General features: G+C 36.9%; 1 protein-coding gene across 2 annotated transcripts in view; it reads left to right on the top strand.

The window, feature by feature from the left end:
• Positions 1-13,377, top strand: part of RPS6KB1 (ribosomal protein S6 kinase B1) — a 35,355-nt gene that overhangs the window by 2,599 nt on the left and 19,379 nt on the right. For both annotated transcript variants that reach the window (XM_081109620.1, XM_081109619.1), the window contains exons 2-4: positions 10,162-10,211; positions 11,172-11,292; positions 12,852-12,920. In XM_081109620.1, coding sequence (XP_080965746.1) covers positions 10,162-10,211; positions 11,172-11,292; positions 12,852-12,920 — 240 coding nt within the window. The remainder of the gene's footprint in view (positions 1-10,161; positions 10,212-11,171; positions 11,293-12,851; positions 12,921-13,377) is intronic.

The following is a 13,377-nucleotide window of genomic DNA, read 5'->3' as shown; positions in this document are numbered from 1 at the left end:
GGAAACTGAGGCATAGGCCAAAGAGATGATTGGCCAAAACCATGTAGATAACTAGTAGTAGTGTTTTTTGACTCAATTCAGCAAGCTTCACTACACAGGTTCTTCATTGCATATACTAATCTTGTTCATAAAGTACTTCTTTGTGGTGTGTCAAATCCTTCCAGCCATGCCACTGACTATGTGACCTAGAAGAAATTGTTTAAGGTCTGTGGTACTTTCTTTCACTGTAAATGAGGATTGTGTGAGATAAAGTCTTTAAAGTACTTATAACATATTGGCATATTAAGCAATTAGCTAATTTATGGAAATATAGTAGCTCGTCAGTGTTACCCATTGCCAAGGAACCAATCATTCAAGTTTACCCTCATCTGTGCCTAGAGACTTAATAATAAATGCAGTTACACAAGAGGCTGCATTTTGGGGGCTGTAATATCTTTTTCTAAAAAATTAAATCATTGGTCCTATTTAGAGATACATTTTTAGATGTATTACACTGAATGAATCTGTATTAGTAAATATATATATTCTTCAGTAACTAAAAGATGAGGAGAGTAATTTAATATAGTTATAGATAAAGTTGGATGTCTGCTACCTAACTAAAAGACCCTGATTGATTACCTCAGAGGACTATTACAAAACCAATGGATAAGAGTAGTTGTTGTTGTTGTTTGGGGGGGAGGGGTTATTTTGTTTGTTTGTGTTGGTTTTTTTTTCTTGGCTGATGATAGTATAATTTGGGAACAGTGAGTTGAAACTAAGGGAAAGTTTTCCTAGAGATATTTTTTCCTCCCTCCTCTAGAGATTTTCATTAGATTATGAAAATGTTGGAAACCTTTGCTTTCTGTGGAGACACAAAGTTGAAATAGTAATAGAAAATTATAATGCAATATTTAAAGTCTGCAATTTTTACTCTAATTCAAAATTGAATTAGTCACAGATCTTACTACATGAGTTTCAGATTGAGATATCAGATTTTTACTGAGCAAAAAGTTTAAAATTTTTTAGTGCTTTGAAAAACAAAGTGCTATTTAGATAGTATGCATTCAAATATTCATGATTATGAAAATTTATAGGAAAAACAGCTCATTATCAATATTTAATCTTGCATTATAGTAGATATTTACCATAAAGTATTTATATATATGTTTTTAAATCAATTTATTGGGGTGACATTAGTCAATAAAGCCATACAGGTTTCAAGTATACAACCCTATAACACATCATCTGCATACTGCAGCATGTACTCACCACCCCAAGTCAAATCTCTTTCCCCTAGTGTTTTTTTTTTTTTTAATATATTTTATTGATTTTTTACAGAGAGGAAGGGGAGAGATAGAGAGTTAGAAACATCGATGAGAGAGAAACATCGATCAGCTGCCTCCTGCACATCTCCTACTGGGGATATGCCCGCAACCCAGGTACATGCCCTTGACCGGAATCGAACCTGGGACCCTTCAGTCCGCAGGCCGATGCTCTATCCACTGAGCCAAACCGGTTTCGGCTCCCCTAGTGTTTATCACCCCTTTGCCCTCTTCCACCTTCCCTCACCCGCCTTTCCCTCTGGCAGTCACCATACTGTTATCCTGTCTGTTGTTTTTTTGTTGTTTTGCTTAATCCCTCACCTTTTTCACTCAGCCCCGCAACCACTTTCTGCACTGACAGCTGTCACTCTGTTCTCTGTATCTATGTTTCTATTTTGTTTGTTAATTTATTTTGTTCATTAGATTCCACATATAAGTGAAATCATATTGTATTTGTCTTTCTCTGGCTTATTTCACTTAGCATAATACTCTCCAGGTCCATCCATGCTGTCACAAAAGGTAAGATTTCCTTTTTTATAGGCCAGTGGTATTCCATTGTATATATGTACCACAGCTTTTTTATCTACTCATCTACTGATAGGCACTTGGGCTGCTTCCAAATCTTGGCTGTTGTAAATAACGCTGCAGTGAACATAGGGATGCATATATTCTTTTGAATTGGTATTTTGATATATTCCCAGAAGTGGAATCACTGGGTCATTTTTAATTTTTGAGGAAACTCCATACTGCTTTCCACAATGGTTGCATTGATGTGCATACCCACCAGCCGTGCACAAGGGTTCCCTTTTCTCCACATCCTCACTAACAATTGTTTGTTGATTTATTGGTAATAGCCATTCTGACAGATTTGAGCTGTGGTTTTAATTTACATTTCTCTGATGATTAGAGACATTGAGCATCTTTTTATATGTCTATTGACCATCTGTATGTCCTTTTTGGAGAACTATCTACTTAGGTCCTTTGCCCATTTTTTAATTGAAGTGTTTATTTTCTTGGTGTTGAGTTTTGTAAGTTCTTTGTAAAATTTGAATATTAACCCCTAACCAGATGTATCATTATGAATATGTTCTCCCATTCAGTGGGTTGTCTTTTCATTTGTTGATGGTTTCCTTTGCTGTGCCAAAGCTTTTTAGTTTGATGTAGTCCCATTTCTTTTGTTTCCTTTGCCTGAGGGGATAGATCAGAAAATGACATACTACAAGAAATGCCCGAGATTTTACTGCCTATGTTTTCTTCTAGGATTTACCCAAAAGCATTTTAAAATTTATTTATTGATTGAAGAGAGAGAGGGAGATTTGTTGTTTCACTTATTTATGCATCCATTGGTTGACTCTTAAATGTGCCCTGACGGGAGATTGAACCTGCTACCTTGGCATACTGGAACGACGCTCCAGCCAACTGAGCTACCTGGCCAGGACCCATTTTTAAATAGCCCAAGATTCTGGGTAAAGTTTAACCCTTTTTCCCAATTCATCTGAATTACTGAATGTTATTTGTAAGGAGATATCTGTGAACAGCCAAGCAAGTAGATAAATGATTTAATGAATATTTGGATTAAGAATATTTTACTGATTTTATAACAGTTTACTTAAATTTTTGTAAACTGCTCTTTTTCATTGGGACTTGAAGGATATTGAATTTGTATGCAAATTTAATTTAAAACTACAAAGTTTTAATCACTTTGGTGGGCTAGTTTGAAATAGTGTATCTCGTATAGTACCTTAGATGCTCACGATTCTATTTTGTCAGTCATAGTAGCACACACAAAAAGCATTGATTGAATCAGAAAGCTTAAGGCAACAGAAAAAAATATTTGAATAAAGAGACTCCTGTGAAAGAGAATTGTCAGTATGTGTTATATAATGTTAGTTTGATGCTTCTGCTCCAGAAGGTAACGGTAGGAAGTTATAAGCACAGACGCAAGTGGTAATACAGGTCTGGCCAGCTCCGGAAATGAAACACAGCCACGGGGCATATATTTCTAAGTGGCTTCTAAGTCATGGTTCAGTGTTAACTACTTTGTGGTCTTTAATTTAGAATTAAGTAAAAACTAACATTAAAGAAAACATTATATAATCGGTTTTACTGTAGCTGAGAGAAATTAGTCTTTTGTCTTTAAAGTGATGCCATTATAGGTGATAATATGAAACTACAGAAGCAAAAAAAAACTTTTAGCCATAGCCAGCGCCTACCCCCACCCTCCCCGAAACTGTATTAACTTGAAACTGCAAGAATATTTTTTTCTTGGTATTGCCCCATCCATGTGCTTCAGTCTAATTATGAAACATACATCTTAGGTGTTAGATGTCATCTTGACTTGTTCACACCATGAGCGAGTTATGACTAAAAACCTGTGTTGTTTTGGGCATTTTGGCATTCATTGTGTAAAAATACTATCAGTTTTCTTTGTGTATCTTGACTGTGTATGGCAAGCATGTCAAACTCAAAGGCTAACACGGCCCAAATAAACAAGGTTTAAGTTTCTGTGGGCCACAAAAAAACAAAAGTTTCAATTTTCATATAAACGTATGTTTATTTCAATACAGACATGCTGAATACAAAGGGCTGAAATAAATGAGTAATCGTTAACAAAATAATAGAACATTTTAATAAAAATTAATATTTTTTTCTTGAACATTAACTTACCAGACACTGAATAACTGTACAAATTAATAAGTGTAATGCAAATAAACCTATTTTTCTTTTTCTTTTTTTTTAAATTAAATCTTTATTGTTCAGATTATTACAGTTGTTCCTCTCCCCCCCCCATAGCTCCCCTCCACCCAGTTCCCATCCCCCCTCCGCCCTCACCCCCACCCCCCACTGTCCTCATCCATAGGTGCACGATTTTTGTCCAGTCTCTTCCCGCATCCCCCTCACCCCTTTCCCCCCCAAGAGTAGTCAGTCCACTCCCTTTCTATGCCCCTGATTCTATTATAATCACCGGTTTATTCTGTTCATCAGATTATTTATTCACTTGATTTTTAGATTCACTTGTTGATAGATGTGTATTTGTTGTTCATAATTTGTATCTTTACTTTTTTCTTCTTCTTCCTCTTCTTAAAGGATACCTTTCATCATTTCATATAATACTGGTTTGGTGGTGATGAACTCCTTTAGCTTTTTCTTATCTGTGAAGCTCTTTATCTGACCTTCAATTCTGAATGATAGCTTTGCTGGATAAAGTAATCTTGGTTGTAGGTTCTTGGCATTCATCACGTTGAATATTTCTTGCCACTCCCTTCTGGCCTGCAAAGTTTCTGTTGAGAAATCAGCTGACAATCTTATGGGTACTCCCTTGTAGGTAACTGACTGTCTTTCTCTTGCTGCTTTTAAGATTCTCTCTTTGTCTTTTGCTCTTGGCATTTTAATTATGATGTGTCTTGGTGTGGTCCTCTTTGGATTCCTTTTGTTTGGGGTTCTCTGCGCTCCCTGGACTTGTAAGTCTATTTCTTTCACCAGGTAGGGGAAGTTTTCTGCCATTATTTCTTCAAATAGGTTTTCAATATCTTGCTCTCTCTTATCTTCTGGCACCCCTATAATTCTGATGTTGGTACGCTTGAAGCTGTCCCAGAGGCTCCTTACACTGTCTTCGTATTTTTGGATTCTTTTTTCATTTTGCTTTTCTGGTTGGGTGTTTTTTGTTTCCTCGTGTTTCAAATCTTTGACTTGATTCTTGCGATCCTCTAGTCTGCTGTTGGAACTCTGCATAATATCCTCCATTTCAGTCAGTGTATGCTTAATTTGTAGTTGGTCCTTTTTCATAACCTCGAGGGTCTCACTAAATTTCTTGAGGATCTCACTACATTTATCGGCAGTCTCACCAGACTTTTTGAGGGTCTTACTAAATTTATCGGCTGTTTCTAGAAAGTTCTTGAAAAACCTTAAAAGTGTGGTTTTGAACTCTATATCTAGTAGTTTGCTTTCCTCCATTTCTGTCATTTGTGTCCTGTTTCTTTGTCTCCGCATTTTGGCTGATTCCCTGTGTTGATAGAGTGGCTTTGTGTGCTAGGTGTCCTATAGGGGCTCAGTGGCTCAGCCTCCCCAATTACCTGAGATGGACACTCTTGGTGCACCCCTTTGTGAGCTTTGTGCACAGTCTTGTTGTAGTTAAGCCTTGATTGTTGTAGGTATCACTGGGAAGAATTGACCTCCAGGCCAATTGGCTGTGAGAATCAGCTCTGTCTACGGTATGAGAACTTATGTGCTGGAGACACCCTTATGGGGCAAGACTTGCTTCAGTGGGGCTTTGGTGCTCACTGAGTCTGCCCCCTGAGTGTGTCTCTTATGGATCTGAGGAGTTGTAATCTGGATGGTCCCACTCTGACCACTGGGTACACTAGCACTTGGATCTCTAAGGAGGTGCTAATTTATCCTCTGCCTGAGGCTACCCAGCAGGAGCTACGGAGAGATCTGCATATTCCCCTTCCTTGTTTGGGGTTTGGAGGTGCCCAAATGAGGCCCAGCTGTGAAGCAATGCAAGCTGCTGTGGGGCCTTGGGCCTTCTCTTGGAAGTTCTGGGTCTGTCTGGCCCAGCTGCAGTTTGTTAGGTAATTTTAGATTGCAAAGGGCCAGGTCATTCATATGCAAAAGCCTCTGCCTCAGCTTGGGTGGGGCGGGGTCTCAGGGGATCAACAGGGCAGAGCAAGCACCTATGGCTGATCCTCAGACCTGCCCTAAGGGGCCCCGCGTCTCAGTGCCCCGGTAATTGCTGCAAGCACCTCCGAGAGAAAGCCGCCCTCGAGTTCTGAGTTCTGCCGCTGCCAGACCGTCCAGTCTCTCCCCGCATGAGTCCGGGTCCCAAGAGACTTCCTGGAACTGGAGTTCAGAGCAGTCAGGGGTTTGTGACTCCCTCCCGATTCAAAAAGACAGCTGCGTCCTGTCGCCAGCCCTTGCTGCGTGCGCCTCTGTACCTCTGCACTCCACCTCCACAGCTCCTCTGAGTCTCAGTGTGCTTTTCTCTTTCCTTCTAGTTGTAGAATTTCCACTCAGCCAGCCTTCCTGTAGTTCTGGATGATGTCCGTTTTGTCTTTTAGTTGTATTTTTGAATTTGTTGTGGGAGGCAGCAATTTCCGGTGTTTACCTATGCTGCCATCTTGGTTTCTCAAACCTATTTTTCTTGTTCTCAGAAAGCGAAATATTTCCTGTTGTGCACACCAAACAAGTCAGTCTAGGACTAATGATGTGGCAATCGGCTAAAATATTCACTACTAACATTAGTGGAGAGAAATGGTGCATCTGCGCGTAAGGCGCATAAGGGAAATGAATGCAACACAATTATAGTAATCAGTCATTAGCGAACTTCGTAGTTCGTTATTAATAATTATGTATAACAGGATATTGAAAAATTAAGTTATGAAATTTTTATTAAAATGTTTCTTACATACTGTTATATTGGCTGGGTCGCAAAAATATTCAGTGTGGACTGTGAGTTTAACATGCTTGGTGTACAGGTGCCTTTAAAGGGAGATGTGTTCACTTAAATAATTTCTGAATTATCCTAAAATTTTCAATTAAAACTTCTAATTATTTTTAAGTATTTTTAAAAATGATTTTCAGAGAGAGGAAGGGAGAGGGAGAGGGAGAGGGAGAAGAAAGACAGAGAAATATCAATGAGAGAGAATCATTGATTGGCTGCCTCATGCATGCCCTCTACTGGAGATCAAGCCAGCAACCCAGGTATGTGCCCTGACTGGGAATTGAACCATGACCTCCTGGTTCATGGGTCAACGCCTAACCACTAAGCAACACAGGCTGGGCTAAAAATGTCTAATTTTATAGAGCCTATTTTTAATTAAACAATATCCTTTAGTGTAAATTGAAAGAATTCATAATCAGACTATATTCAAGAGTACTCATTTTAAAGCTATATTTTTGACATTAATATAACTGAATTTCTGCTGTCAAGTTTTTATTCTTACAATTCAGTTACTTTTAGTGTATTTATAGAGTTGTACAACCATCACCACAATTTAGTTTTAGAACATTTCTGTCACCCTAAACAGAAACTTTGGGCGTATTTACAGTCACTCCTCATTGCCACCCTTATTGTAAGGCAACCACTAGTCTACTTTCCATTTCTATAAATTTGCCTTTTCTATATATTCCACATAAATGGAATCATGCAATATTGACCTTTTGTGTCTGGCTTTTTTTTCATTTAACATGTTTTGAGGATCATCTATGTAGTAGCGTGTATCAGTACTTCACTCCTTTTTAGGCCAAATAGTATTCTGTTACATGGATCAACCACATTTTATTTTTTAATTTTACCAATTGATGTTCATTTGAGTTGTTTTCAAATTTTGGCTGTTGTGAATAATGCTCCTGTGAACATTTGTACCCAAGTCTTTGTGGAATATATATTTTCATTTCTCTTGAGTAGATAATTAGGGTAGTTCTGCTGGATCATATGGTAGCTCTATGTTTAATTTTTGAAGAAACTGCTTAACTGTTTTCCAAAGTGGTTGTATGATTTTGCATACTTGCCAGCAGTGTATGAGGGTTCCAACTTATCTACATTTTTGCCATACTTGTTATTTTTTAAAAAATTTATCTTTATATTTTATAGTATTGCATATTTCCTCCTCTTTCCCCCCATTGACCTCATCCACCCTGTACCCACCCTCCCCAAGTCCACCGCATATTGTCTATGTCCATGGATTGTACATATATGCAAAGAAGTTCTTTGATTAATCTCTTCTTGTCCTCCCTCTCTACCCTTCCCTCTCACATTTGTCAGTCTATTCCACGCTTCCATGTCTCTGGATCTATTTTGTTCATCAGTTTATTTTGTTCATTAGATTCCACATATAAGTGAGAAGATATGATACTTGTCTTTCTCTGACTGGCTTATTTTGCTTAGCATAATATTTTTCTGTCTTTTTAATTAGTGGATATGAATTAGTACCTCAGTGTGGTTTAATGGTTGGCATTTTTATAATGGCTAATGATGTTGAACATCTTTTTATGTGCTTACTGGCCATTTTTATATCTTCTTTGGAGAAATACCTATTCAGATCCTAACCCAATTTAAAAAATTGCATTATCTGTTTTTTTAGTATTGAGTTGTGGAAGGTCTTTATATATTCTTATTCATTGGGGTGTTTTCTTTTTCTCACTCCCCCCCCCCCCCCCCCGCTTAAAATGTGTTTTTATTGATGAGAGAGAGAGAGAGAGAGAGAGAGAGAGAGAGAGAGAGATTAAGAGAAACATGGGTGTGAAAAACACCTACCGGTTGCCTCCTGCACTCCCCCTACTGAAGATTAGGACTGCAACCTGGGCATGTGCCCTGACCAGGAATCTGGTGACTCCTGCACAGGATGATGCTCAGCCAACTGAGCCATACCAGCCAGGGCTTCACTTTCTTGATAGTATCTTTTTGAAGTACAAGAGCTTTAAATTTTGAATAAGTATTTTATTTATTTTTTTCTTTAATTATTCATTCTTTTGGAGATGTGTCTTTAAGAAATCATTATCTACCCAAAGATCATGAAAATTAATTCCTCCTAGGTTTCTTCTAAGAATTTTATAGTTTTAGCTCTTACATTTAGGTCTGTGATCTATTTTGAGTTAATTTTGGTGTATCGTGTGGAATAGGGGTCAAAAGTAATTTTTGCTTGTGGTTATCCAATTGTCCCAGCATCATTTATTGAAAGACTGCTTTTTCCCCCATTGAATTTTCTTGGCATCTCTGTAAAAAATCAGTTGACCATGAATGTAGGGATTTATTTCTGGGCTCTCAGTTCTATTTAATTGATCTGTATGTCTGTGATATGCCAGTACCATATTGTCTTGATTGCTGCTGCTTTGTAGTACATTTTGAAATCAGGAAGTGTCAGTCCTCCAACTTTGTTTTCCTTTTTCAAAATTGTTTTGCCCGTTTTGGTTACCTTGCTTTTTTTGTGTGCATTTTAGGATCAGCTTGTCAATTTCTGCAAGAAAGGAACCTAGGATTTGGATAAGATTGAGTTGAATCCATAGGTCAATTTGGGTATTATTGCCATCTTAACAATATTAAGCCATCTGATCCGTGAACATGGAATGTCTTTTGATTTAAGTCTTTTTAAAATTTCTTTCAGTAATATTTTATAGTTATCCAGTGTACAAGTCTTATACTTATTTTGTTAAATTTTAAATACTTTATTCTTTTGATGCTATTGTGAATGGAGGTACCTTAATTTTATTTTTGAATCATTCATTGCTAGTGTATAGAAGGTTAATTAAATTTTGCATTTATTTATACCATTATCAGAATAATAATGACTCCTAAAAATTTGAGAGTGTTTAATTATTTTGATTTGATCAGCCACATTGTACACTGCAGTATCTTCAACTGGCTGTGGTTACCTTAGGCTTAGGTTGTAATTACAGAGGTATTATCTCATAGAATTATCTTAGTCTTGAGTATCAGAATAGCACTTTGTATAAAATATTGGATTTAGTAACTCAGACTTAGAATGGAAGGAAGAGGGAGAGAGAGAGAAACATCAGTCATGTGAGAGAATCATTGATCTGCTGCCTCCTGCATGCCACCCACTTGGGATCAAGCCTGCAACCATGGCATGTGCCCTTGACTGGAATTGAATCCGGGACCGTTCATGTACTTTATTTTGTCTATCATTTGTCATTAAAGTTTAGAGAATTTTATGTAAATAAGTAGGTAAGTGAGCAATTTATTAAGCCACCCTAATCTTGACCACATTTGCCATTACAGTATAGAGAATTTTTAGTCAGGTTTATTTAATTTATTCTCCTTCAGTAATGGGGTGAAGCATTACATATTTTTATTTTATGTGTATGAGATGATTTATCTTTAAAACTTTAACATATTTTTCAGGGTCAGTTAAATGAAAGCATGGACCATGGGGGAGTTGGACCATATGAACTGTAAGTTTATATAAAAATATTTCATTGTTCTGTCTTTCTTACAAGTAGGTTTATCAGCTCTAGTTCATAGCCATCATGTGATTCCAGTGAACTGTTCTTAAATATCTAGTCATATATATATAGACTTAGTTTATTGAGTTTGGCATTAGTATTGTAACATATCCAGGGTTTTGAGATTATGTATGGATTTTGAGAAAAAGATAATCATTCAGATTCAGTGTATATTGAATGTGAGTCTGCGTTTAATATAGAGAAACACCTTTTCTTACTGAAAAATAAAATTATGAGAAATGCCACCAAAAGTCAAATGGTTCTTGCTTTGCTTGTAATACACCATTCAAACTAGATTTGTGCAATCTAAAGTCTTTTTAGGCACGCTCCATTAGGGGAGTGACATGGTGGTTAATCTGCTCTGTACCCTAACCCTTGGGTTGAGGGGAAACTGAGGAGTCTTTAAATCATGTTCATAGCAGATATGGAAAGATGTGTAGCTATAGTGTATTAGCAAGAATTTATGTAGCCTAAAGACTTGAACTAATTGTTATTTTTAGAAAGTTCTCAGGTTTTCTGCTGAAGCTGCCAATTGAGGTTGGATAATGCCTGACCTTAATAGACATTTTGAATGAACTAAACTTGAATAACTGGAAGACTTTTTCCTTTTGTCAGTTTGATAAACTTGTTCTAATTTATCTTAGTTTGGGGGTACTTGATGCTTGTGAAAATACTTGCCAGCACATTTTGTAAACAAGCAGATAACTAAGCAATTTATCAAGCCACCCTAATCTTGACCTACCATGTCTTTGAATCATGTTTATTTAGAACACAGATACTAAATTTACTATCATGTATTTTTCCCTTTTACTAAATTGGGTTACATTTCTCTTTCTCCTCTTTCTAACAATATGCTGAAAGTAACTTAACTTTTTGCAAATTTTCTTTTGGTTTTGCTTTTCTCCCCAGTGGCATGGAACATTGTGAGAAATTTGAAATCTCAGAAACTAGTGTGAACAGAGGGCCAGAAAAAATCAGACCAGAATGTTTTGAGCTACTTCGGGTACTTGGTAAAGGGGGCTATGGAAAGGTAGGAAGTGTTTTTGAAATGAGAGGTGTTGTCTGTCTTGGGTTGATTTTTTTATACCCTCTTTTCAGCAGTCCTCTTCAGTCTTTGTTTGCTAGCTATCAACAAAGGATATAATCACTTAACCCTGTATTATTTGAGGGATGTACAGTAGTTTTCCTACCAACACACATGTAAAAGCATGGCACGTAATTGAAATAGACAACTATGCCAAGCAAAATCTATTAGAGGATTCATTTCTTCCTTTGGTTTTAAATGGTACTCTGTAGGTATTCTCTTGAAAAATAAACAAATCACTCCTTACTTTCAAGAGGCCTTGGTACAATATCTGTTACTGTTGTCTGTTAATCTGAATTGGTTTTCTTATAGTATCTGCCAAGGGCCATGTGGATATTTATAACACCATTTGTGGGCCATACAAAATTATCAACTTAAAATTATCCTGCTATTTTTGGCCAAACATTTAATTAACTCATCCCTGATGCCTTGTCAGGGCCAGATCATATATGGTCTGTAGGCTGGATGGTCCCCACCCCTGATCTAGAGCAAGAGTTAGAGAAGTTGAAGTATATAAGAAGGGAGAAGAAAAATGAACAGAACTTCTTAGGTTTTGCTCAAGGCTTTCTAATTTAAGACCTCATCTTTTTGTGTTCTGCCCAGGGCAGTTTATACCTAGCCATTCTCTATCAAAGCTTGAGAACTAATTATGCTATTGTGTTGAGTTAATTTTTGCAAAGCATGACTTTGTATATTATATTCTTAGGTTTAAGGACACATTCTAATATGTTCTAATCATCTTGAATATGTAACGCATGCACTTTGAATCTCACATATTTTAGCTGTTGCATGAAAATGTTTTACAGCTAGCTATTTTAAGGGATAGGCAAACAGTAATTCCTGTCAACTATTATTAAATAGTTTTATGTGAACCAAGAGCAGTGACATTCTTGGAAGAACTTTATGAAATATTTTATAATTTTTTAAGTTTGGTATTATGCTTGTGGGAACCCTGATTATAGCTTTTTAAGCAAACTTGTATTTTATGTATAAACATGGAGGGCTCATCATTAGGTGATCATTGCCCAACTTTTTTTTTTTTTTAAATATATTTTATTGAGTTTTTACAGAGAGGAAAGGAGAGAGATAGAGAGTTAGAAACATCGATGAGAGAGAAACATCGACCAGCCGCCTCCTGCACACTCCCCACTGGGGATGTGCCCGCAACCCAGGTACATGCCCTTGACCGGAATCGAACCTGGGACCCTTCAGTCCGCAGGCCGACGCTCTATCCACTGAGCCAAACCGGTTTCGGCTCAACTTTGCCACCAGATGTCAGCAGACCAAATAGGAAGGTCCCATGTTGTGGAACAGATTTCACTACTAAATCTTTAATATAGTCTGCTCTTTTAGCACCTCCTTTTTGCACAGACCTTCTTGATACTAGTTTTTATAAGGATATAAACTATTGTATCATTTTTTTTTCTTATAAATGGGAATTAAGGAAATGTGGCTAGCATAGTTTAGCCTTTAATAACACCCAAACACTTTTATTTTTTATACAGGTTTTTCAAGTACGAAAAGTCACAGGAGCAAATACTGGAAAAATATTTGCCATGAAGGTGCTTAAAAAGGTGATACCTTCCCTCCTCTTTCCCCCAGACTATATTCTTAATTACTATATCCACATTTTGGTCTAAAATTCTCAGTCAGTAAATATTTCTTACACAATTTTAAGTCCTCTTAGAATGTGAGATATGTTTGATTATTATTATAACTATTTTCTTTCTATTTGGTGAGGGTAGAAAGGAGAGCTCTTTCAATTCTCCTCTGAAGTAACTCTTTTATCTCTTTGTTCTGGTCTCCATATTTCTAAGTAATTTAGCATATCCTGTTATCACTTAATGCATCCATTTTAGAATTATGTATAGTACAGACTTCCTGTTTTACTCTTTTTTTTTTTTTTAACCCCATCCTCCCTTTGCCCTGCCCTCTCATTTTGCTTCACTTTCATTGAATCTACTATTATATTCTCATACCTTTCAACAACTCTGTAAAAAATCTTTGAGACCAATATTCTGTGGTCATGCT

The sequence above is a fragment of the Myotis nattereri genome, assembly GCF_964212035.1.
Source record: "Myotis nattereri genome assembly, chromosome: 16".
Lineage (NCBI taxonomy): Eukaryota > Metazoa > Chordata > Mammalia > Chiroptera > Vespertilionidae > Myotis > Myotis nattereri.
Note: the sequence above shows the minus strand (reverse complement) of the source record. Positions and strands in the feature narration are given on the sequence as shown.